This window comes from Haliotis cracherodii, unplaced genomic scaffold (assembly GCF_022045235.1).
Source record: "Haliotis cracherodii isolate W230 unplaced genomic scaffold, xgHalCrac1.p SCAF_2, whole genome shotgun sequence".
In the NCBI taxonomy this organism is placed as follows: domain Eukaryota; kingdom Metazoa; phylum Mollusca; class Gastropoda; order Lepetellida; family Haliotidae; genus Haliotis; species Haliotis cracherodii.
Window position 1 is genome coordinate 30239178 of NW_027266275.1, and position 26896 is coordinate 30266073.

Sequence of the window (26896 nt, forward strand, 5' to 3'; positions counted from 1 at the left end):
CACCTGGGCCTCATTTCAATCCAATGACAAATCCCCCGCCCCGACAGCAAAGACAGTCTTCGTGGTCTAGTGGTAGAGCGGAAGGTTAACTCCCTTGCCCCGGAAAGATGCGGGAATCTACGAATCCATCATTATGATTGTTGTTTAACACCGCACTCAGCAATATTCCAATGTAAATAATCAAGTCTGGGTCATGCAATCCAGTGATTGACATGAGCACCGATCCACGCATTTGAGACACCATGACGTGCACCAACCAATTCAGCGATCCTTAGTGGCCTCTTCCGACAACCGTTTTCGCCTTTTCACCTATTCTATACCCCGGATCTTCACGGGTCTGATAACATGTCTGATAATATTTGGTTGTTAAAGTAAAATTATTAATAATTGTTTACATTATTTTGTTTGTTAAAAACATTATCCGCCCTAGTCCTTGTTTTGTCCCCTTAATGCCGAGAGCCAGGGAGGGTAACAATAAGAATACCATCTTTTAACGTATTTTGGAATCACACGACCAGGGATCGAACTCTGGGCTGACAGACGCTCAATCCACTAGACCATGGAGGTGGTCACATTGAAGAACAGACCCTGAGTTTTATGGTATTATAATATTATGGAACTTAACGAGAAAAGCACTCCTACATGCTGGATTGTGAGAGCGAGGTCAGGTTTATGCGTCCAGAACACTGTTGCCGTTACACCTTGACTCTAACTGTGGATTCGAACCCACGGCCAGCGTATCCTGGCATGGCAAAGGGATGCAACACGACGCAGCAAAATTGTGGAACCTTAGCCACCCAGGCGCAAGTTTGAAAGCTAACAAAACTATGCATCAAACATCATGCGCGTAATTTTACTAGACTTGAATTGTTCCTGTTGGTTTCCCCCTGTACATGTTGAGAAAAACAAACTGTCCCAGTCAGAAAATATCTGTTCAGTAATGAAATAAAATGAGTGGTGGATATGGTTCGAGCTTGACTCCTGCATGAGGGTTTGTAGGGCATGCCTTGATACACTGATACACGACGTCGTGTTACACTTGGTGTAGGGCTGGGACGGGTCCAAATTTACTACCCGGGTACCCACTGCAAGTCTCAAGAGTTGGGAACAAAATGTCTGATTGGTAATTGTTTTACCGCAGCCCTGGCTAAAACTATTTGGAAACATGTATAAAAAAATTCAGGTCATGCGTTCACTGAAGTTGATTGAAGCTTCATCTTTATTCAAACATTCACAAGTCAAAAGGAGTGTGTGCATCGTCAGAAAGAATTGCGAACATTAGCGACTTGTAGTGTAACCACTGAGCTATAGTGTACAATATATCCTGTGACTAACCATGGTTCCGGGTAGTCTTGTGGGTACCCGGACCCACCCGTCCCAGCCCTAATTTGGTGTCTCCTTAAGCAAGAGATATGCCTCTCTTCATCCAGTAATAGTGTTTAAATGGGTACACGGTAGGGCGAGACTGTTAACCTTTCAGTGCCTGGTTTAGACTAACATCTAGTCTCTGAAATGAACACATCTTACATAAAAAAAACAGTTGTTCAGTTATCTTAATAAAAATATGATAAAAAGGAGCCCAGTGACTCTCTTCATTTCCTGATACTGCAGTGATCTAGACTTGCCAAACATTATAGACTTTCATGGGCTGTATTTGATATATATTTGTATCAGGGTCTGTAAGACAGACTACGCCTGGTTGTAACCCCCCGAGCAGAGACCATTAATCTGTCTCTGTCCTGTCCCAAGGGAGCCGAGAATTAAAATCGGGTATGCGCTGATCCACTGACGAGGTAATAATTTAGAGCTTTTGGCATGCTTTTGGGTTTGGATTTGGCGCATTATAGATCTGAACATTAATAAACTTAAGTTTCAGGCTTAGGTATACCAATATGTGTTCAAACGTAAAATAATTCTCTGGGATTAAAGAGAATTAAAGGACAATTTAGTTAGGGTACATTGTGTAATGATCGTTCAGTTTACATCACTGTACAAATCTAGTATATTTAGGTGTTATTTTTTATTAAAATCGGTTAATATAGTGCTTGGTTTACGGATCCGAAGCCATAAAAAAATCGATCAAGTTTGGTATTTATCTAATTTAATTTAATGTATTTTTTCATATACTTTTTCCGTTATATGTTGTGTTTAGCTTGCTGCTAATCGCTGTAATTTCCCTTTAAATGTCGCCAGTCCATAGAAATGAGAATAAAAGTAACAACCCCATAACAAAACCATTCCCCAGATCCTTCATCTATGCTGTTGGACTGTTTACCTGAAAGCATCGACTTTTTTCACGGATTAGACCTACGTACGGCCAGAGACCATAACATGTTATATGGTCTCTGGTATGCCATATGATGTCAATACGTACCCTACCAAATATATATTCATATGATGATTGACCAAAGATTTATGATTCTCAGCAAGTAAATACATCGGTCACCGTCATATTCAAGGCATTTATTTTCATAAGTGATACTTTAGATTCTAGACCAATTGTTGATATCATATGATTCACTTGTACACTCGTCGCGCTGTGTGGAAAAGTTGTTGCTGTATGGAGCTGTACGAAGGGCTCTGCGCATTGCTTATTTCTCGATGCCTATCTAGGAGACACTAAGTAGTCTCCGCACTTCTCAGAACGGAGCCTAAACCCAATCGCAAAATGGCGTCCTCCATCACAACGTGTTAGATGACTTTAGAATTGTGTAAGATTACGTTTGTGTTTGTATTAGATAACAGTACCACGCTCTCTATGCATGAAGTAAATCGGTTGTTGAACTAGGCAGTGGTGTTAGACCCGAACTTCATGTTCAAGGCTCAAAGATATGACCTCGATCTCTGAATGTGATCAGTGATGGTCGTGATGATTGAACATCAACTAACCTGCTGTTTATTTTTAATAATTTTAACTATATACTGTAGGGCTGGGACGAGTCCAAATTTACTACCCGGGTACCCAGCCCCCTATTAGCCGACCCTACCAAGGTACCCACTGTAGGTTTCAGGAGATGTCTCAAAATGTCAGAATGGGAACATTTTTAGCATAGCCCTGGCGAAACGTATTAAGATACACGTATTTAACAATCTTTTCATTCATACACTGAAGTTGAATTAAGTTATATCTTTATTCAACCATATGAAAAACAGTAGTGTAACCATAGAGTTCTATATAATTTTGGTCATTAAACAATATATCACGTGACTAATCACGGCCCTGGTCCTACTCAGTACCTACCCGACCATGGTACCCGAGTTACCCCTCCCAGACCTAATATACTGTATAACTGAAACTTGGATTTCCAACATGGGAACACTGTGTGAAGACCATTTCTGGTGTCCCAGACGTGATATTACTGGAAGGTCGCTAAAAGCGGCGTAAATCCATGCTCAACTACTTCAAGAAAGCCCATAAAATTAATGTCCGTATTCTAAAAATTAACGTTTGATTATTCTTTTTGGGATGAATCGAACTGTAACATTTTTAAGGACTATATTTCATAGATGTTATGAACTATACCATTGTATACTGCAGTATAATGCATGTTATGTAGACGATATACATATTTCTGAATCTATTATTTAACAAAACAAATCCCTGTTTATTTTCAGTTAATCAGTTGATAGGAGCTAAACAAAATGGCAAGTATGCATTTGAGATTGTCATGTTTATCTCTGAGAGTGCACACTTTGCTGAGACAGACAGAAGGATTGTCAAGCAAACTTGGTGTTGGCAAGAACTTGTTGTGTAGAGAGCTGCATGCAGGTCAACAACTTCACAGCAGTGAGGAATTTGGTCCGGAAGGAGATCTCCAGAGGAATGAAAACTTTGTACAAACATTTAAGTCGAGACGAAGAAGGACACATAAGTTTTCAGAAGTTCATAATAGAGTTTTCACAAACAAAGACAAAGAAAATGAGAGAAAATATTTTGAGCAAGATGTAATGTCAGTTGACTCTGATACGTTTGGTCAGTTAGGAAAGGTGGAAAGTTTTGTAAAGTCAAGGAGGCCTGTTCAGGACATGGAGCAGTCTTTGGGGGCTCGTCTTAAGGAACCAACACACTTTAGTCCAGTAGAAAAGAAGAGAGTTCAGAAGAGTTGGAACACGAAAGAAAGGGACACGTTTGGTACTTTGGCTGATGAAGAGAGAAGCTTATGGAAAGAGTCCCTCACATCCGAGGTTGGATCACATAATGAACGGTAATGGTTGGTTGTTGATTGGTTTGTTGTTTAACGCTGCACGCAGCAATATTCCAGCTACATGATGGGGGTCTGTAAATAACCGAGTCTGGACCAGACAATCCAGTGATTAATATCATGAGCATTGATCCACGTAATTGGGATCGATGACATGTATCATCAACCAAGTCAGCGAGCCTGACCATCCGATCCATCCTGTTAGTCGCCTTTTACGACAAGCATAGTCGCCTTTTATGTCAAGTACGGGTTGCTGAAGACCTATTCCACCCCGGAATCTTCATGGGTCCAAGGGAATAATAACCACAATCATGTTTACTGGGTACTTATGCTTAAGCAATTTATACATTTTATGGAATTATGCTTTTTCTGAAGCACATGTTAGAAATTACTTTCCTGTCATGCAAACTTTGGAGAACCCACAAATCAGAGCAAGGCTCGGGCACAGTTAAGGGAGATAACTCTGTAAACCCATGGTGGTACCTTGGTCTTGTTACCTGTTCCCCTCCAGGAATAGTAAATAACTTTGTAACACATGAAGACGATTGACCAGATGACTCTATTTATCAGTTTTCAAGATGATCTGGATGAGGAAGGGAAGAGTCACATTCGCTTGTCTGCTGGCAACAGACGCCACAGCCAGGACTGGTATGGAAGGAAGATAGAGAAGTTTGGCAAGGCAGGACAGGTAAGGTATTTGACATATCATGGTAGACTGATTTAACGCCTGGAGAGGTGAAGGTCGGTGTCATTCCAGAGAACAGAGACTTGTCAGCCTGAGTCAGTATACTGTGTCTGAATGGGTGTCCATGTTAAATTTCACATTGGCTTGAGGGTGACTTGGATTGTGCAAGTTTGATTCAAGTTGTTCAGAAACTATTTTGTCCGTCTGCCATCTTATTTTTAATGCAGATCTTTAATTTCTGATAGGTGATTGTTACCCTATTTACGCTGATAATATCTATGCATGAAATCATTTTTGCTCTATTTGATTTTCAAAGATTGAAAAGAAAAATTATGAATTTTCTGATTTGCTGAATTGCAGTAATTGAAGAATTATGATTGTGGTACTTTATTTGCCTTAAGGGTTTAGATATGATAAACATATTAAGGATGAGGAATGACAATTCTTTTCATGCTTATGTTTAGCTTTGAATTGAGTGTAGAGATGACTTATTTCGACATCAACATTTCTGTTTTGTGTTGTTCAGATTAAAGAGGCTGTAACTGTCTTGGAAGAATGGATGCTGCAGAACGACCGAGTGATGCCAACAGCATATACATTCACAGTTCTCATCGGGGTGCTCGGGAGGGTGGGATATACCAAGAAGGCGTTCCAGCTCTTCAACAAGGTAAACTAGAATCTGTCTAAACTGGTCTTTTTTGGGACTGAAAGTTTAGTGTGGTTTAGAAAGAAGTGTTTAACACCTCTTCTAACACTATTCCAGTTATATCATGGTGTGTCAGCTCCATGTGGGATGAAAGTCCCAGGTGATGCAGGTGTCAGACATTTATCACATTGCTGAAACCCATTTGCTGACAAACCCATTTGCTGACAAACCTTGATACTTTGAAAGCAGTTTTGATTGTATTATCCTAAAATAATATTGTTAATGACATGTTTAGGTTTTAGGAGCCGAGGAATGGCGATAAAGATACTGCTTCTGTATTTGCAAGTACTTGGAACCGTCTCTTGCTTTAGTGTTTTACTTGTAAATAGTCCATGTTCCAGTAAATTGAACCCTTTTGTCCAAAAAAATGAATGTACCAGTATTTCTAAGTGCTGCCGTTCCAGTAAACGGAAACACTAAAGTTAGGCAAGTGATAACTGCATTGTGCAATCAGATTTAGCGCAGTGTTTTTGTAATCGTCCGTAAGGTAAGGATAGCCTGATTAATTATTAAGGGATTGCAAATCTTCGTAAGGCTAAAAAATATCAGGCACTGCACGCATCATCATAAAGTTCGCCACACGCTTCATTTTTAATTTTTAAATTTAAAAAAAAAAAATCCTTTAATATTCCAGAACCAACAGTAGTCAAATACTGTATTGCAGTATTTTACCCATCAAGGAATATATTTATGTAGGGAGGCCCTTTCCCAGGTTGATTATTCTTTGTTTATTTGGTTACATATTATTATGAAAAAACTCCGCCCGGAAGCACTTTTTTTAAAAAACCATTGCCTGAGAACCATTTCTTATATTTTTTAAAGCCTAAATATAACCTTTTTGCTATGTGAATCATGTCAGACAGAGTCATCCATACCTGTTATCTGATACATATGATCCTGTCCTCACATTTATTTTCAGATGAAAAAAATGGGCCTGCAACCAGTAGATCTGACATACACATCCCTGTTCAATGCCTGTGCCAACTCCCCCTGGTCCGAAGACGGTTTGTCAAGGGCAGACAACTTGAGACATCTCATGCAAGGCAAGGATTATGAACCCAACCAGATCACATACCAAGCCATGATCAAATGTTACGCCCTGCAAGGAGATATCCAGACTGCCTTTCTTCTGATGGATGAGCTGACAGCAAAGTTCCGACCAACTGCCGAGACTTTCAGCTTCCTGTTGATGGCTTGTATCTCAGACAGGAAGGCAGGATTTAAGTTTACGCTGAAGGTGATCATTGTATATTCACGTCTCTTATTATGATTATTCAGAGAAAAGTTGGTTGGTTGGTTTGTTGTTTAACGCCGCACTCAGCATTATTCCAGCTATATGACGGCGGTCTGTAAATAATGGAGTCTGGACCAGACAAACCAGTGATTGATTAGCTGAGCATCGATCCACGCAATTGGGATCGATGACATGTATCAATCAAGTCAGAGAAATGAAGTTGCTTTTCTAACAGTGAATTACAAGTGGCATTGATTTACCTTGGTATATTTTCGTTGCCTTTTCTTCTTTACTTTGATGAGTCTCATGATAATATTTTAGTATAGGTCACCAGCTTGTGGTAATAGCTGACTCAATGATCCTGTGTTCTCTCTGCCTGGTTGATTGTCAGCATCAGTGGTTAAAGTGTTCGCTCGTCACGCCAAACACCCGGGTTTGATTCCCGACATGAGTACAATGTTTGAAGCTCATTTCTGGTGTCCCCTGCCGTGATATTGCTGGAATATTGCTAAAATCGGAGTAAAACCATACTCACTCACTCACTCACTCATGCACTCGACCACTAGTTTGCCTGGATCCTGCTCCATTATTTGCTGGTGGCAGTTATGTAGAGGGGAATATTACTGACTGCAGTATTATCCCTCACTCAAGATGTTGGTATATTGGGGTTAGCGTCAACTCTGCCCTATGTGTCCTACAAAAGGAGCCTATTTGTCCTACAAGGGGAGCCTATTTGTCCTACACAAAGGGAGCCTATTTGTTCTACAAAGGGAGCCTATTTGTCCTATAAAGGGAGTCTATTTGGCAGCCTGTAAGTAATATACCAAAGAAATCAGTGATTGATATTATAAGCTATGTCTCAAAGTCTAGCAGACTACTTATTCCTGATTGGCTGATAAGAGAGAGGGTGGAGCTTGGGTTGTATTATTGCGCTGAATGATGACGTGGATTCCGTATTGTTGTCTACGCTGTTTTTGTGGTAATGATTAGATGAGTAGTCTGTGAAGTTGTTATGAGGATTTACACAGTGTGCACACCGGTTTTACATTTATACCTCCATGAATACAAAAATATTGAGGTCAATTCTTAAGTAAATGCTTGTGTAAGAGTATCTAGCCATGCAGCTGCTGATGATTGCATCTGATTGTGTGTCAGGTGTGGCGTTTGATGAAGCAGTTTAAAGTGAGCCCGGACCTGCCTCTGTACAACTTGCTGCTGAGAAGCGTGCGTGACTGCGGTGCGGGAGACAATGACTTCTCCAATCTGCTTCTCCCGGGTCAACAGGAAGGTGACAAACTCACACCAAAATCACCTGAGATGTTGAGCCAGAACAGTTCAAAGTTTGTGACATCTGGTAAACATGAAGTCATTGGCCGTGTCAGTGATGAGGCAAGGTCAGTTCAAGGACACGGGAACGGGAATGTTTCTGACATAGAACAAAATGCCCATGACTCTGGAGATTGTGAACCTAACATCCATCAGCTTGAGAGACACTCCCATGACTCTGGACATTGTGAACCTAACATCCATCAGCTTGAGAGACTCTCCCTTGACTCTGGAAATTGTGAACCTAACATCCATCAGCTTGAGAGACTCTCACTTGTTTCAACCAATGCTCAGTGGTGGGAAGTGCCTGCGGATTATGCCAGTTCTGACATCTCACGTCTCAAATTGGCTGAGATACCAAATCTGTTAAGAGCTGACTGTAAACTGGACCAAGTGATCTCCATTAGAGAGTTAAAGTATCCAGACGAGAGACTGGCTGTGATTGGTGGAATGCATGGCATCCTGGATGCCATGGCAACAGATGGTGTCCAACCCGATGTTCGGACATTCACCCAGCTGATAGAAGTGGCCCCTCCCACGGCCGATGCGGAGATGGCCCTCCTGCAACGGATGGAGGACCTGGGGGTGAGGCCAGACATAGCCCTGTACAACTCACTGATTCGCAAGAGATGCTTCAGGAGAGATGCAGAAGGTGCCAGGGTGAGTGGTCCCACAGCTTCATCGTATTAAATGTTCATCATCAGGGCATCATCAGTTCTTCTCAGGTCTGTATACACTACATTCCCCCATCACCTCTGAATATATAGGACTGCTGTTGCAGTATGGTAGCTATTTGTAACCATGGTTACCAACGAATCAAACAGTGCTGGAGGAAACCAGTGAGAGTTCATATCAACCAGTGTGCAACGTGTCATAGTGTTGTGGCAGTCGTCTCTGTACATTGCTTCAATAACAGGCAGTGGTAGGCTTTGCACAAAGTTCATGCACATAGTAGGGTTCATTTGACCTTCTGGACCCTCTTGCACAAAGCGATCTTAGCGCTAAGATGATCATAACTCCCATACATTAACATAGGCTTACAATAGTCGTAGCGCTAAGATCGCTTTGTGCAAGTGGGCCCTGGTCTTGTTTCATTAGCCTATTGAACATAGAGCATTACTACCATACAACAGAGCAGCTGTGTGTATTCATGGGTGATGAAGGAATGTACTGTATTCAACCCTGTGTAGACGACCCCCCTTGAGAGCCCCCTAATTTGAGGTACGAAAAACTCGCCTTATACACAGCGATACGGTAACCTGTAGTTATCTGAAGTGTTGAAATCTATAAAACAGCCGTTATTTTTAGGCATGTCAACAGATAACATCCACTTGTGGTGTCTTATAAACACCAAAAATTGCTGTGTTATTCGCACCAAATAATTGTTTGTTACCATTGCCTATCTTGTCACACTTTTAACCATATCTTACCAAAATTGAAATTTTAAAACTCTTGTTTCATATTGAAAACAAGGATTTCTACACATATTTATGTTTTAATGATTTAAATAAATTTAACATCTTACACAACCAAAGGTTAAGAACACTGATCTGATTTTCAAACTGGCAGCCATGTTGTAAATGTTTTTGTAAATAATATAACAATTTATATAAATATAAGAGTTATATCTTACTGTTTAGAATCACAATATGTATCAGTGATTTCCTTTCGATTTGCAATCTGTGCTTTGTTTCTTAGTTTATGCTTGTTTCCTCTGACAGAATGTACTAGAGCTGACGATGGCGTCTGGACTCCAGCCAGACATGATGACGTTCGGAACTTTGGCAATGACATGTCGCTTCAAGAGAGATGGCATGCAGTTCCTCAAAGACATGGAGGTGGGTCGTCTTTCATTTGTATATCTTTAATTGTCTTAAAGGCATTATTACTCCGTTTTCTTAATCATCCTGAACTGATTCACCAAGCTTGTTTTGAGTCTGGTTCGAATGACAATGAAAATAGCCTTCCAATCAAATTACATTATTGAAATAAGAAGCGTTATAACCATTATTTGACTCACCTTGTTGCTCCCCCAACCCCTCACCCTGATATTCAGGAAAACATCTTTAAGACAAAAATATATCAAGGACTGCAAGTTTTAACGTGCATCTCTGTCCAGCACTCTTTAAGAAGAGTCATTCTGGTTGGCTTTTGACCCTAAGCTCAAGTTTCATTAGATAAAATATGAACATCTACTTAGAGAAATTACCTAAATAAAACTTTGAAAAAAGTTAATGCTGCCATTTGAGAATTGTCCAAAGATCCCCATACTAATAATGTTCATCCTTACTTAAGAAAAAAAATATATTTAAGAACAAAAAAACTATTTGCATGTGGCGTAATTCTACTTGTTTATGACAGCATTATGGTCTATCACCAAACATCGAGGTTTTGGGGACACTGGCATATGCAAGTCGCCTGGACTTTGGTTACAAGTTTGCCATCTTGAGAGAAGTGGAGAAACGTGACCTCAGCCCTAATGACAAGTTTGTGGAGGTCGTGGAGCGCAGCATTGCTCAGGCCAAACAAAGAATTGTCCAAGTGGTACGTAAACTCCTAATTACCCTCTTCGTGTGGAGCCACGCAATGTAAAACATTCTATTGTTTGTCATCTTCCTGAAGCAAGTGAGTTAACTGACTATAAAAGTCCAGTTTCCTCCCTTGCCGAACTAGGCTGGTATTATGGAGTTACATTTTGGCTGGACTAACGAGTCTATGCATAGTCCGATCAAAATCGCGCACGGAAATCGAAATCCGGTTTTTTAAAGTGTCATGCAGATTTCGGTTGACTGCAGGATTTGCAAAGCATATGCACCGCTAACTCGTTGTCAACAGATATTTTCTAAATCTTTTCATGTTTTTAATCAAGGTGCTCACATGATTTGATGCACTTCGCGTTGTAAGACTCGTTTTATCACAATATAGATCTTCATTATCGATCAGACCGTCTTGACTGGGCGCCACCGTTTTGTTTGAAGCATATGCAAGTGATACAAGAGGTTGAATCTGATTGGTCAATAGGAGAGGCATAGAAAGGACATAACTTGTGATAGCCACTGGTGGCGCTACGATTGAGCCCAGGAATTCCAGCCTAGTTCGGCAAGGGTGGAAACTGGACTTTTAGAGTCAGTTAACTCTCTTGCCTCGGGAAGATGTTGTTTGTTTGTTTGTTTGTTACTTGTTACTTGTTTAACATCGCACTTCCAGCTATATGATAGCGGTCTGGAAATAATCAAGCACCAATATACGCAATTGGGATATGATGACATGACCTAACCCCCCAACCACGTTAGTCACCTCTTAAGACAATCATAGTCGCCACTTTCGACAAACATGGGTTGCTGGAGATCTATTTTAACCCTGATTTTTATGGTTGGTAAAACATTCAAACACTAACTACACTTCAAATTTGCTGTATGTATTAATGAGTCAAGTGAAATATAGACAATGATGTGCCCTGTAAAACATTCTTGGGCACATCATCATCAATACTTCACTTAACTCATAAATGCATACGTCTGCTTTGAAGTGTATTTGCTATTTCAACCAACCAATGAAGCCTCGACTTCAGCGAGTGCTCAGATCACATTTGCAATCTTTCTGGTGCATCATGTACCACAGCCTTACAGCCACCTATGCTACACATTGCTTCAATATCAGGCAGCAATGCAGTTTGCACAAAGTTTATCATGTACCGGGTAGGTCTTCATTGAATTTCATGAGTTATACAAGGCCTACTTTCATTGCTGGACTATCAATGGACGTGTTTCACCACTACACCACATATTGGCTGTATGTATTCAGGGCTGATGTATGTATACAAGCCCATTAAGTAACGATGAAGGCATTTTAGTGGTTGGTTGGTTGGTTGGTTGTTTAACGTCGCGCTCAGCAATATTCCAGCTATATGACAGCGGTCTGTGAATAATGGAGTCTGGACCAGACAATCCAGTAATTAATATCATGAGCATCAATTCACGTAATTGGGATTGATGACATCCATCAACAAAGTCAGATCCCGTTAGTTGCCTCTTACGATAAGCATAGTCTCCTTTTACGGCAAGCAAGGCTGCTGAAGACCTATTCTACCCCGGATCCTTTAGTGGGTTAATATAAGTTGTAGCAGGATCACGAGGGGTACATGGGGTTTTATGCGTCCCGTGTTAGGATTTATACCATGAGCTGGAGGACTTGCTACAACTCATTTATCTTACCAATTTATAATGCTGCAATTATCTGCTTAATTCCAACCCAAACACTAATTTCTTCCAGGAGAAAGGCCTCACCACAGATAACTTCCTTTCCTCACAGTACTTCCAGACAACATTTATGAAGTTTCTGGACTACTATGAAACATGGCTGAGGAAGACGAGGCCCCACCAAGAGCCGCACCCATGGAATGAGTTCAGAAAAAAAGTTGAAAAAAGTTATGTGTCCGAAGCCAGAAACTGACAGGTGTTCATGATGATAAATACTTGAAGACAGTTGCAGTGCAATAACCATTTGGTTTTCACCATTAATTTATGAAACTGAATTTTTCACCTTGAATTTGGAATATATGTTCATGTCTGCATGTATATTTAGTCAGAGAAATAAAATAGAACTACAATCATGACAATAAATTGTTTTGTTCAGTATATTACAGTTTTTTTGTTTTGTTTGTTGTTTAACGCCGCACTCAGCAATATTCCAGGTACATGATGGCGGTCTGTAAATAATCGAGTCTGGACCAGACAATCCAGTGATCGACATCACGCACATTGATCCACGCAATTGGGATACATTAACATTAGAATAACTTGTGAGTAAATACTCAATGGCTCTAAAACTATCTGGATCCCCGCAAGGTTTAGCTGCTCTTGCTTTATAACACTGACAGAAAGGGACCATTACAATTTGTTTGTAATAATGTGTCTTGTCATGCAATCGGCAAAGATCTGCTATTGCCATATGAGAGGCTATCATGTGTATTGTGTGGTGTGTTTTACTGCATATAACACAGACACATGTTCGTTATCTGGCTCTTTAATGAATGCAAAAGCATTATAAATTAGCTCCCAATGTACAGAATCAAGAAGGATCTTGAAAGTGAAACAGTATGGACAAGATTATGCAAGCTGGAATGTCCTCTATTTACAGATGTCATGACATATTTACAACATGTACAACCAGTGACACAACACAAAACCCAACATGAATATCAAAACCCCACTTGCACAGATACAGAAAATAGGTGGTCCGACAGGTACCACAAACAGGTGGTCCTACACACGACTGTTTGTATCCTGACAGGTCATGGATACGTCACAGAAGTACCCACGCTTTCCGTGGTGTACCTGTCAATATCCTCCAACTATGGTCGCCCAAAACTAGTGACAATGACTAGGGATGGGTCTTGGAGGTTTAAAGTGTAAAACAATATTTTTCAATGCACAAAGCTGTGTTGTGATATATATCAAAATATATTGTATAATTCTAAATTTTAAATTAAGAAGCAATCTGATACATTAAGGTATGAATTGAAGTTCATAAATGGAACAAAACAAGATGCTGGTGCAACATAATAACTCATTCAATAAATATGCAGCCATCTTGGGGCCCTGGATGCTCGCTCCTAGGCAACGAAGGCATTTGGCAAGTATATAACATTAAACACCTGATAAAAATCCAAATTTGAAATCACCTGATTTATCGAGCATGAAAAAAATGATATTTTGACATGTATCGTGGAAAGAATGAACCTCAATTTACCGATGTACTGGTCACCCCTCACACCCTTAATAATGACGGATACAACAAGGAAGTGTGGCTTTAAAAGATTTCTACACCACTTTCGGTCAAGTTAATCCCGATTAAATTATTTAGGACACCAACACGTTCAGACACTGTCAGACTTGTGTCTTTGTTTGCAATACTTCCCTACACGGCAATACACCTACACTGTTAACGAAGGAAGCCAAGGCAACAGTACCAGAAGTGGGGTGTAATACATGACACCCAATCAATCTTCACATACAATCTCTGCAACATTTATTCCATCACAATTTAATGTCATGTTCATCATGATTATCAGTGTCTTGTGTCTACCTTGTTCCTTAATTGGATGCGTGTTTGAAATCATTTTAAAACCCAACAAGACAGTCAGGCAGGTTACCCATAAGTGTTGCCTGCCCATCTTCAAAGTTGCCTGCCCGTAGTCAGACATTATGAATATTGAAAAATCACAAAAAATAAGAGACAAATCACGTCTTGATTCATTTGAAACAATGCAATCAATCACTTGAGAATCTGTACAAGAAGTATTAGATATAAATATACATCATAAAACTGAATATGGAAGTAGTCATAATTGCATCTACAAGACAGAAGGAGGAACATTTCATGCAGCCCAACAGAAAAGTTACCAGCCATGGGCAGGCAGCCAGGCAGTTATTTCGGACACTGATTGGACACTGATTGTTCCACACAGCATGTTGCAGGACTGGTTGTTGGCAGAGTAAAACACCAGCGTTTGCAGCATTTGTTCATCACAGATGGGAGATAGTTCTTGACATTTAGATTAGCAGTAGATGTGTTATTCAATCATTCATTAACAATTTACCAATTCACAAAATATTTCCCAACAAAAAAACATGGCAGTACATACATAGTACTTAAAAGAAGTTAAAGAACAATCTTATTTTTATATGATATAGTTAATCTGTCATGTGGAGTGTTCTCTGATTTCTTTTGAGTAGTATATTCTGTATGCAAACAAACATGGATAGATGATGATGGTACAATCAAGTTGAGCTGGAACAAGATTTCTTCAGACATCATTACCAATTTGGATTTCGGAATATGTCCACTACATGATTTTTTAACACACTTGTTGCCCATTGCCACAGTATCATGACTGCCCATCAGTGATAGAACTGTCAAATTCCCACGATATTCTCTTGCGGACGTCTTCACTTCTGTTCTCCTGATGACTCTGCAGGCTTTGTGGCTGTTGATAACATCTGAAATACACGTGTATTGCAATATTAACTGTTTCTGTTAGTTCCCCTTGTTACATGGATTGATGAGTGAGACCGCACCTGTGGTCTAGTGGATAGAGCGTCTAGGTTGCTGTCACATCATTACTACAGCATTGCCGTCACATCATTACTACAGCATTGTCATGACAACACGTGTCATGGTACCGAGAGTAAATAACTTGGTGATTAAACATCATGATTACAGTATGGGTAGTGAGTCATGCTGTTACACACTTTAACATGTGACACAGACCAGCAATGTTTATATTTACAGTTACCATGGTTACACATTAATCTCTTATGAGTGATTTGGGTTTAACATTGCTTTTAACAGTATTCCAGTTATATCATGGTGTAACATGTGAGGAAAGCCCAAAGTGATGCAGGTATCAGGAATTTACCACTTTAGTGAAATCCACAAGCATGGGTATGGTACTGACAAACCTAGAAACACAATGGGGTCGAACCAGTATTCGAACCTACGGTCATCAGCTTTCATCAGGTGTCTGGTGTGACCAAGTGACATAACTCTGCAGTGTGTCGACTGGGCCACCCATGCCTCTTATGAGTGAGTGAATGTAATTTAAGCATTTGTTTAAGGAGGAAATTTGACAGTTTACATTTAGACAAACAAAATTAATGGCAATAATGTACTGCTGTCCATGGTTTTGGGTGTGACACACAATCAGTCATGACACACATTGTTACAACGATCCAAGCTCTTGTAACCATGGTAACAAGCATGAGGTACATGGATTTACCAGTACTCTGCCCTGGCACCACCTTAACACACCTTTATGACCAGCATTTGTGTGTACTCATCATTGATTAAATTTGACAATTCACATTTAGACAAACAAAATCAATGGCAATAATGTACTGCTGTCCATGGTTTTGGGTGTGACACACAATCAGTCATGACACATATTGTTACAACGATCCCAGCTCTTGTAACCATGGTAACAAGCATGAGGTACAGGGATTTACCAGTGCTCTGCCCTGGCAACACCTTAACACACCTTTATAACCAGCATTGTGCGTACTCATCATTGCTCATAGGCCACCCTGCAAAACCATCTTGTCTACAGGGTTATGGTGTGGACAATTAATACAATGAATTCAGACAGTGGTTAGACTTCAGAAAACAGCAGTTAAATCTCCAGCAAACCCAAATATTGATTACTTACAGATCTAAACAGTTGAGCACCAAGGAAGTTTGATGCCACAGAGGACAGCTTCTTCTTGGCTCCAAGTTTACATCTGATGTATCCATAAAGGTTGGCTCCATTCATGATGATTCCCACTATCACAACCATCTAAAAACAAACAAACATGTCAGACAATTCATTCTAGTTGCCTCTTTTAACTAGCTGGACAATGGGGTACTATAGGTCTTTCCTTGGAGAATCTCCACAGGAAACAAAAGGGCTTCATCAATCGACCGAGTTAGAATGATTCCAATTTGAACCATATTTCAGTTATATATCATGGCAAGGCATCTTCATGTGTGAGTAATGCTAAAAGGGACTGGTTACATTTTCTGCTGGAACCAAACTTGGGTATGATGTAAGAGAACAAAGATGATAATAAGGGTAACACCTGGGCTCAAAAATCTTCATCATCATATCCTGGCACAGCCAAGGGACTCAACTCTGCACAGTGTACTGCAGTGCCTTACACTAGTGTGTCACCCATCCCAAAAGTGATTACAGATGTAGTTGCCAAAAACACTACTAAATACTATCTATGATTACTATTATACTGTGATCATGGTGATTACTATCACTGTATCAGCCACTCTTGTGTGTTAAATTCTCACATCTGACTTGACATTTTAATTCATTATTTCTAAATATTTTACAATCTTACTACTTTTCATTTTTTAGAATAATATACAGAAAGCTAATACACAATACGGAAATGAACATTTTTTCCAGTTGAACTTATTTCCACAAGGTAATTTTCAATAACACTGACAAACACACAATACTTACAATCCATTTGAGGTTAAAGGTGAATATTGTGCCAAAGAAAAGGATCATCCAAATAACTTCGCTGATAACTAGAGACAGCCAGAAGAGCCTGGACTCGACTGCAGACACCTTGCTGCCACCTTTGTCCTGAAATGTGAACAGTCTGGGTGTTACCATCACCAGTACTTCATGGGCTTGTGTACACCATTTCCTCCCTCATCTGTCAATACTTACTAACATAGGACTGCTTTGTGCTGTAGTCGCTAGCTTCTACAAACGAATCAGCAAAGGTCTGGTTCCAGCAAAAGGGAAGCCAGTGAGTATTTCTTGCATAATATGTTCGTACACTATCTGTGAGTGTCATACCTAAATATCCTATTTTGCAGTTTGCATGGTCACCAGTCATATTTAACACACGGTCTGTGGTACCTTAATCGGGCTATAAATGTACTGCTTGATCAGATGAGGATGCTTCCCAGGACAACATCTGACAGAGCAGTTTATTTTACACAAGGCCGGTGTCTTCAACCTGAGAAATGCATGGGTTTTTTTAATGAATAGTCCACTTCTATTTCTCTAATCTAGTCTCTAGTTTGTAACCCGTCCTGCTTGAACAAGACACAAATGTTTACTATGTTTACTTTTTCTGCCCATTTGGACTTGTGTTAACCTAACTTCACTAGTCATCAGAGTTTGTGCCTTGTCCTAGTGTTGAACAAGACAAAAATGTTGACTATGTTTACAGTTTCCGTCAGTTTTATTCAATTCCAGTCTGAAACAAAATTGAAGCACTGAGAACTGGTTGAGAATTATAGCCCTGAAATGGTACTACTAATAGTCAATGAGGACTACCATTATTAGATTTTTCTTGTCCCTTTAGTAGTCTCAGGCTAATGGACTAGCATGGATTTTGAAGGCTGGATACTTGGTGGGATGACCGAACATTGGTACATTACAAATGTCAACTGACCTTCCGAGATTCATATATCCAGTGACTTTTCCCATCATCATCAACATAATTCCACCATCTTAGGCCAACTAGGAGTCTGCCTGAAAGAGGAATAGCATGCATGGTAAAGAAAAACAGATGACATTCAGGCTTAATCTATTGTATGTGCAGCATGTTCAAGTGGATTTTTAACCATGTTAACAGCTTATGCTGAAGATGATTTAAAAGGCACATTATACAGAATGATACAAATAGTACTGGTGAGGGAACTTTAAAACACATCTGTCACATCATTCTATTGTTTGAGGTCTCCATTACATTTCAGGAATAGACAGTTGGTTGCGTACTCTGTAGCTGTTGCATGTGCACCAAGTTCTGTCGATGGATGATCTTTACAATGCATGGTACATGGCTCTTTAGAATATTTTGTCAAGGTGTAAGAGTAGGGATGTGTTTTAAGTAGGGGAATCTTCTCATAACTCTCCATTCCTTTAAGTATTGGGCCTTCGCTCCATTATTTTTATGGAAAGCAGAAATGATTTGACATTCACCTCCACTGAAAAAGTAAGGCCAAATAAAATAATGTGTTTCCATTTTCTACAAGACCCTGTTCATGATCATACTTGTTTGTTGTTTAATGCTGCACTCAACAACATTGCAGCTACATGGAGGAAGCCTGTACATAATCAAGTCTGACCAGACACATCAGTGATTGATATTACAAGCAACGTCCAACATTGTCAGAGTACAATGACACGCAAGACAACAAGTCGCCAAGTCTTATGACCAGCATTTAGTTGTGTCTTATGACCAGCATTTAGTTGTGTCTTATGACCAGCATAGGTTGCAGGGGACCTATTCTAACCTGAAATCCCCACAGGGAGATACTACAATGAATACGTCAGAGCTACCTGTAATGTTTTTCACTGTCCAGAAGTCCATTGAGAGGAGAATGACAATGACGACAAAGTTTGTGATGAAACTGGTACTGAACAGTCCACAAAGCAGGTAAGCAACAATAGCACTGCCACGGAATATCATGTGGAAGAACACTGCCACTGGATGTCTGTAAAACATGACCATGACAATGACAAAACATACAATAAATACATCTGCAGTGAGTTGGCTTTCTGAATTCAGGAAACATAATAATAGACTCCAAACAAATATATGCCTAAATAGTGTCTAAATGTACTTTACTCTCATATATGGCTGACAGTGAAAGTGACAGCTATTTTATAAACCAACATGAACTGATGAAGTGGGCACACTCAAAATAGACCAAGCAAGCCTTGCAAGGTTCAGCTCTGCACCTCACATCACCATTGTCATTATTAAAATGACGTTAAAGTTGGATATACATGCTAATGAAAATCTGATCATAGCTCACTTCAACTTTTTTCTTCGATCCAGTTCATCCTCTTCACCGAAATTCAGTGGAACTTCTGTTTCCTCCATAATAACCTATATAAATAATCAGAAAAGCAATTAAATCACCACTAAAATTTCTGAATAGCATGACTTTTACTGGATACCTCAGAAAATTCATCCTTGATTTTCCAGTATATGACATCTCCATTCTATTATGATTCGGTAATCTTTCCGAGACATTATGTGGGAAGATTTCCAGGAAAAAGTTTCAAATCCATCATGTCCATGTAACCACGTTTTTCCAAACATTCAGCATTCACAACACTCACAAGACTGCAATGTCACATCTGCTTGACAATGACTTGGTTTCCTGCTTCATAATTTTGGAGAACAAGATGTCTTTCATGACAACATTGTTTATTCATGACTCAGTATTTATCACGAAAGTAAGGCAATTTATTTAGGAGTAATGTAGGACTGGAGAAGAAATATAGCGCGCGGAATAAAAGTGCACGAAAACTGGGGTTCTCTTTCGCCGCCATTCACAAGTCAAAACAATCGTGAATGTTTATTTCACGATTTAAAGACAACTAACATATGATACAACGACCTTTTACTACATGTTTCGGTTAAAATGGAAGAACGTCTATAAGATACAATAAAAGAATATCAGCGGTTACTTACAGAGCTTGAATCTGTCATTGTAAACCGTGAACGTCACACCGGAAGTGAGCACCTCAAAGCGGAAGTAGAACTTATCGAAATACCACAAACGAATATATAGCTTATATGTATTCTTCTAGATGTTATAAAATATCCAAAATCATAATCATATAATAGTTTCCATGCTATGGCGAAATACAGTAATTCGGATGTTAGTCAGAGTTGCAAACAAATAGATAAACTTCTTTTTCTAGTCGATTTGGTTTTCGTATCTAGTACGAATCGTGTTTTGAGTGGGAAACCCCCCTTCCCACGTGACATGGTTGTATCGTACGTCCAATATTGTGTCTCACTGGGTGATACACACATCAAGAATGCCTGATCGATCCTTCGTTATTCAAAGCGCTTTCGTTTTTGGAGCGACGCTGACAATAGGAGTGTTAACAGAGATTATCTATCAAGGTTTGACATGGTGGAGAACACGAAGGAAAGAAAAGAACCAATTTTCAAAAGTTTTATTCTTCCCTGACAGAGAAGTAGCTTGTAAGGCTCACTTTCAAACAAGAGAAGGCTGTAGTCATGTAAACTGCAGATATTCCCACAAAGACACATCACTCAGTGAACTCTACAAGCACCTTGGCAGGGCAGAACACAGTCTAGATGTGTGTGTGTTTGTGATATGTTGTCAGGATCTGGCAGACATACTGATTCAGCTGCACAAGCAAGGGAAGGTGGTCAGGATTATCACTGATGATGAACAGGTGGAAATGGCGGGTTCACAAATATGGCGATTCAGGAAAGAAGGTGTGCATCCAACAGTTTCATAGACATTTATCAACGTTATCCATTTCATATATCAGCATGATCGGGTGCCCAGTCGTCTAAGGCGCCGCTATCCGCTATGCAGAGTTTCGTCCCTTGGGCATGCTAGAAACCTATGATTGTTGGTTCGAATCCCAGTTTTAGGTTTGTCAGCACCATACTCGTGCTCCTGGGTTTCACCAAAGTGGTAAACGTCCGAGACCTGCATCACTTTGGGCTTTCCTCCCACATTAAGCTGACACACCGTGATATAACTGGAATACTGTGAGAAGCGGCGTTAAACCCAACTCACTCACGATCAGCATGATCATAGAATGCCAGACCCAATGATTTAAAGTGTCAGGCTCAGACATTTCAGTGAGTGAGTTGGGTTTAATGCCGCTTTTAACAGTATTCCAGTTATATCGTGGTGTGTCAGCTTAAAGGGGCACTGATCTAACGCAATTCCCCGGGACTGGTTGTTGCCTTTGTTATTGTTTTTCCCCAGTGAGTACCCGGATGTATAGCAGAAATCTAGACTAGTTCGCGACCTCTGCTGCGCCATTCGTAAGCGCATTAGTCACTTTTATTGTTAGTAATAAGGGCGTATGGTCAAATTGATCAACAAAATGAAATAGCATCGGTAATGGTGACGAAGTCACTTGCTTGGTAATTTTGCGATTTTCGTTCACACTATTTTGACTTGCAACACAAAGTAAATATTTCACCCGAGCATTGCTTTTTTTATAGTGTGTATATTTTTTTTACTGTCAAATGTGTAACACATTTATTAAACGTCTAAATATTCAGTTATTTTACAAAGTGACTGAAAAACATTTCTATCTGTATTATCATGATAACAAATTCCAAACATTTTGATGTTTAATGTCATCACCAAGAGACTGAAAATGTTACGTTGAAAAGCTGCTAATCCTACATAATAATCTGTTGTGATGTTTGTAGGCCTTTTTGATCGTCTTAATCAATCTGGACAGATTTTTTAGTCGAAATGACTGAAATATTTACACATTTTATAAATTGCCTGAGAGAATCACATTTTACAAATTGACAGTAATATATACACGCTTACAAAGGAAAAGACCTGTGAAAATAACGTCTATCGCGCATTGAAGAATTTCCCAACCAAGACGTAGAGAAACAAGAACGAATCGGTTCAAAAGAAGGAAAACAAAATGCAAATATCATAATCACAACCTACCAAATTTATGTGTATAAATTTTAGGCAGCTTCCTTGTTCGAGGAATGTATCCATGAATATCCACACAAAGGAACAATATCCCACTCGTCTGCAGCTTTACAAAGAAACTTATTCGATGTCACGTGTCTCACTAACAATCAAATATTTTAAAAGATATATATCGTTTCGGGATATTATAACCCGTGTTCGTTTCTCAACTGATCACTTGGATTGTTTCAGGTGTTTTACATAGGTGTCACGTCTCAATGGTCGGCTGAGAAAGCCCACGTGACAACTATTTTCATAACGTCCACGGTTCCTAAAAAATGCATTGAGTGATAGATAACAATGATCAATCAATCAACGTATTATCAGTTAACCATTTGAACAAAGTATGTTGTTTTTACAGCGGCACTTCACGCCAATATATGAGTGTATTCCCTTTGTATTAGAAAACCTAGACATGTAAACACTCACTCTTGACATATCCACTGTGCAAGATAACAGTGATAAATCAATCAACGTATTTTCTGTTAATCCTTTGATGACTAGGAACGATCCCTTGATTTACAAAACAAAGTAAATCAACTGATCATTCATCTCTTGCTGGGCTGCCACGTGCATATTACATAACACACATTTCACCTCACTTCAAACCTGGATTTAGATTGAATAATTACCCCAGACACAATAAATGCCAAATGGGAACCTTTGTCAGGTAATGTAAGTGGTGCTACCACTAATTGCACCTGTAATAAATTCATTAACTGAGCATCAAATGAATGACGACAAATACACAAGTGTAGGGTTATACGAGAAAACGTGGATGACAACAAGGGAGTAGTAATCGTATTATCGACGCAAGCCGAAATCCGAAAATCCTTTCACTGCATGGATACTCTTTTTAGTATTAAACTATAACCATCTGGGGTATTTCCAAGTGACATCTGATGAGCTCCGCTGTTCTTTTTGTCTGTTTGTTTAGGCTGAAGAAATTAATTAACATGTGTCCTTTGTCGAAATCTGTATAGATCACAGTTAACCAATCAGTGTTTATGCAAAAATGCGTAAAACAAATATTGCCTCCAGCCTCCAAGTTTATTTAGTTGTCCTTGCAGACGGTAGCCCAGTCTCTGGTCACGCTCAGTTGCGTTGCGTATCATCCGGGTACTCACGGGGGAAAAAACAATAACAAAGGCAACAACCAGTCCGGGGAATGGCGTTAGATTAGTGCCCCTTTAATATCAGCTAATTTCAGGGGTAGATAATAGCACCTAGTTTCCTCAACATAAAGGTATCCTGAGGGCTAGTATAGGTTTGAATATTTTAGGTGATATTCTTATATGTAAGATGACTTGGCAAGTGGATTTTCCTTCAAAGACTAATTAATGCCTTCTGTAAAATGTTACACTTTTAGGGTACTGATGCAGTTATTACTGATTGGTCTGGATAATAAAATTGAAATTTGAATTATCAAACAGCCATAAAATAAGCCCATAATTTCTTCACAATAATAAAGGATATTTCTTTTGTACCATATGAACCCTCGAGTGCATGCTTATAGCACTACTTAATGCATGAAACAGAAAGCAAAGTTAGAGAGAAAGAATAGATGGGAAGTAGTGACATCTGAAGACATGGGTTTCAGGACTGACTGAAAGAGGAAGGGAGACTGCTTGATGTTGTAAGGGAGAGAATACCGAAGTATAGCTGCTGCATAGACTCATGTTCTGTGACCTAAGGGCTTGAGGTTTTTTTTAGGGGTGCAGGAGAAAAAGACCCCAGGCAATTTGGAGGCAATGACCCCATATTTTAGTGAAAATGGCCACAAAATTTCGAGAAAATCTCTGTAGTCACTTAGGTTATATGTTGTTTAGACATTTAGACATTACTTATAGATATTCTTGAATGTCACAATGTCACATGATTTCCAACTCCAACTCCAACTTCAACTCCAACTCTTCCTGTGTTTTGTTCATTTGTTGTTTAATGCCACACTCAACAATATTCCAGCTATATGGTGATGGTCTGTAAATAATCAAGTCTGGACCAGACAATCCAGTGACTGACATCATGTGCATCGATCTCAGCAATAGGGATATGATGACATATATCAACTAAGTCAGCGAGCCTGATCACCCAATCCCGTTAGTTGCCTTTTTCGACAAACATGGGTTGCTGAAGACCTATTACATGATAGCAAGTAAAGCTATTGAGTGAGTGAGTTAGTGAGTATGGTTTTATGCCGCTTTTAGCAATATTCCAGCAATATCACAGCGGGAGGACATTTTACTCATGTTGGGAATCGATCCCGGGTCTTTGGCATGACGAGAGAACGCTTTAACCACAAGGCTGCCTGACTGCCCCAGTAAAGCTATTGTAACAATGTAAGTATAGGAGGCATTTTAAGATGAAGCTTTGTTTTATGTGATGTTCTTTTATTGTTGCAGGCGTCAGTGTTCGAACTGATCATTCATCATTCTTTATGCACCACAAGTTTGTTATTGTGGACAAGAAGATTCTCATCAATGGTTCCTTCAACTGGTCAAGGAGCGCCATCACAGGCAACCAGGAGAATCTGCTCATCACAAACAATCCTGACTTTGTCGTAGCATACCAGAAGGAGTTTGAAAAACTCTGGAAAGAATTTGACCCAAGAAACTTTAATAAATCAGACTTGCATAGAAGGAAACATCAGCTGCCCAACTCTTCAACAGCTAGCTGGGACTGATGCTAGGCTGAGCTGCAATGTTAGCTGTCACCTTTTAGAATTCTTATCACATGATCATTCAACTGCAGCCACTTCATTTTTATATCTTTTAACCCATTTTTACCTGTTTTAATCACATTGAAGGAACCTGTGAAGATCTGGGGTAGAATAGGTCTTCAACAACCTATACTTGCTGTGAAAGGCGACTATGCCTGTGGTAAGAGGTGACTAAATGGATCGGGTGGTCAGGCTCGCTGACTTTGTTTGATGCATGTCATCGATCCCAATTGTGTGGATCGATGCTCATGACATTAATCACTGGATTGTCTGGTCCATACTTGATTATTTACAGACCGCTGTCATATAGCTGGAATATTGCTGAGTGCGGCGTTAAACAAGAAACCAACCAACTAACCAACATTGGGGGAATTCATGAATACCTGGTAAACACGATATATACTTTCATTGGTGGGATATTGTCAGCCTTATGCTTCACACATGCCAGAATTAACCAGATGTCTGTTGTTTTATCCTTTAACACATTCAAATCCATATTCCATGTTGTATTATTCCATAAATATTGAATGGAATGTTAAAAGAAGTGTCAGAGTTAAAGAGAGAAAAATTAAGGTCTAAATGTGACTTGATAGTTTCATTTTATATTTACTGAAGTCATCAGCATTATTTTCTTCTAGGCTCAGCTTCGTCTGGTGCACTTCCAAATAGGTTCACATGATCCTGTTAAGATGATATATGTTCAGTTTTGCATCACTTGTAATATATTCTACTCCAGAGCACTTAAAGAACATCTAGTTGTTTCATATGACCCTAATCATGATGGTTAACCTCTATCATAGTCCTGGCCATGTCAGATGAACTATAGTCATTAAAAGACTGTGTGTTCTTTAACTTCTTTTGAGTAGTATATCCATATTTGATAGCTGTCGGTGATTATCAAATTGCTTTAGCATTTTACATGGACCTTTTTAATTTCCATTGTTAATTTTGTCAAATTCTATATTTCATTTTAAATTGCCAATAGGCTTTTTTAATAGGTTTTAGAAACCAGGCACATATACATGTAAATGTTTTTTTAGTCTTCTTGAGGAATGGAAAAGTTAATTTATTTGTTAAATATATATAATCATGCCAAGGATTCATTTAATTAAATGAGAAAAACCCACAGTAACCATGAGATATTCCACTGAACACAACACAATCATCTTAAACTGAATTACCAATGAAAATGCCAAATAAAATTTTAATTTTCTCTTTTTGTTTTGATTCTACAGTTGGTGTATTTATTTAAAGCCAGACTGTAAATTTATGTGAGTGAGTGAGTGAATATGGTTTTATGCCTCTTTGAGCAATATTCCAGCAATATCACGGTGGGGGACACTAGAAATGTGCTTCACACATTGTACCCATGTTGGGAATCGAACCAGGTCTGTGGAGTGAACAGCGAACGCTTTAACACTAGTTAACCTGACCGCCTCGCAAATTTATGTACTGCGTGTGTCAATAGGTAGATTAAGGGCCTAACTGGCCCACGAGAAATGTAAAATTGTAAAATTGCAGGAAACTTTGACATATTGAAATAAAGAAAATCAGACATTTCTTTACACTTTCTTACACTGACAAGTTTTGTACTATAGAAGTATTAAAAAAGGGCTATTTATTTCAGTTTAAGAGAACATCTAAAGATGATTAAATCTGTGACCCTATTTGAACATTTTTGTAGTGGTATGTTTACATTTCCAAAGAAAATCAGCGAGGGTCAAACACTTGCTCATATTCTAATATTAGAAAAAAACTGATAAAAATAATTGTTAACCCTTTGTAATATTTATAAGTCACCTGAATCACAAATTGCAAGAGGCGGTCGGGTAGCCTAGTGGCTAAAGCGTTGCCTCATCACGCCGAAGATCTGGGTTCGATTCCCGACATGGGTACAATGTGTGAAGCACATTTCTGGCGTCCCCCACCGAAATATTGCTGGAATATTGCTAAAAGCGGGGTAAAAACAAACTCACTCACACTCACTCTATCTCCAATCTCA

General features: G+C 39.3%; 3 protein-coding genes across 3 annotated transcripts; 2 read left to right on the top strand and 1 right to left on the bottom strand.

Moving 5' to 3' along the window:
* The first annotated feature begins 2640 nt into the window (after positions 1-2640).
* Positions 2641-12780, top strand: LOC139467971 (pentatricopeptide repeat-containing protein 1, mitochondrial-like). The gene is made up of 9 exons (XM_071249588.1): positions 2641-2711; positions 3616-4205; positions 4773-4890; positions 5414-5554; positions 6513-6830; positions 7983-8813; positions 9875-9991; positions 10515-10697; positions 12426-12780. Exons 2-9 carry the CDS (start codon positions 3643-3645, stop codon positions 12603-12605), a joined length of 2451 nt encoding a protein of 816 aa, XP_071105689.1. The 5' UTR covers positions 2641-2711; positions 3616-3642; the 3' UTR covers positions 12606-12780.
* On the bottom strand, positions 12733-20202 carry LOC139467972 (Golgi apparatus membrane protein TVP23 homolog B-like). Its single transcript, XM_071249589.1, has 7 exons — positions 20150-20202; positions 19485-19558; positions 19006-19160; positions 18116-18195; positions 17167-17292; positions 16360-16488; positions 12733-15154 (listed from the first exon to the last, which is right to left on the bottom strand). Exons 1-7 carry the CDS (start codon positions 20165-20167, stop codon positions 15104-15106), a joined length of 633 nt encoding a protein of 210 aa, XP_071105690.1. The 5' UTR covers positions 20168-20202; the 3' UTR covers positions 12733-15103.
* A 243-nt stretch (positions 20203-20445) lies between these two features.
* LOC139468983 (uncharacterized) lies at positions 20446-26109 on the top strand. Its single transcript, XM_071251122.1, has 2 exons — positions 20446-20932; positions 24578-26109. The coding sequence occupies exons 1-2, from the start codon at positions 20503-20505 to the stop codon at positions 24856-24858; spliced, it is 711 nt and encodes a 236-aa protein (XP_071107223.1). The 5' UTR covers positions 20446-20502; the 3' UTR covers positions 24859-26109.
* The last annotated feature ends 787 nt before the right edge of the window (positions 26110-26896 follow it).

What these genes read in the sequence shown, in the direction of transcription:
- LOC139467971 (XM_071249588.1), top strand. Translation starts at nt 3,643, where the DNA reads ATGGCAAGTATGCATTTGAGATTGTCATGTTTATCTCTGAGAGTGCAC. An exon ending in AGTTTGGCAAGGCAGGACAG is followed by an intron (nt 4,891 to 5,413) that starts GTAAGGTATTTG and finishes TGTGTTGTTCAG; the next exon opens with ATTAAAGAGGCTGTAACTGT. An exon ending in AGTTCCTCAAAGACATGGAG is followed by an intron (nt 9,992 to 10,514) that starts GTGGGTCGTCTT and finishes TGTTTATGACAG; the next exon opens with CATTATGGTCTATCACCAAA.
- LOC139467972 (XM_071249589.1), bottom strand. An exon ending in GGATATATGAATCTCGGAAG is followed by an intron (nt 17,293 to 18,115) that starts GTCAGTTGACAT and finishes TTCACATTTCAG; the next exon opens with GACAAAGGTGGCAGCAAGGT. An exon ending in GTGCTCAACTGTTTAGATCT is followed by an intron (nt 15,155 to 16,359) that starts GTAAGTAATCAA and finishes CGTGTATTTCAG; the next exon opens with ATGTTATCAACAGCCACAAA.
- LOC139468983 (XM_071251122.1), top strand. Translation starts at nt 20,503, where the DNA reads ATGCCTGATCGATCCTTCGTTATTCAAAGCGCTTTCGTTTTTGGAGCG. An exon ending in ATGGCGATTCAGGAAAGAAG is followed by an intron (nt 20,933 to 24,577) that starts GTGTGCATCCAA and finishes TTATTGTTGCAG; the next exon opens with GCGTCAGTGTTCGAACTGAT.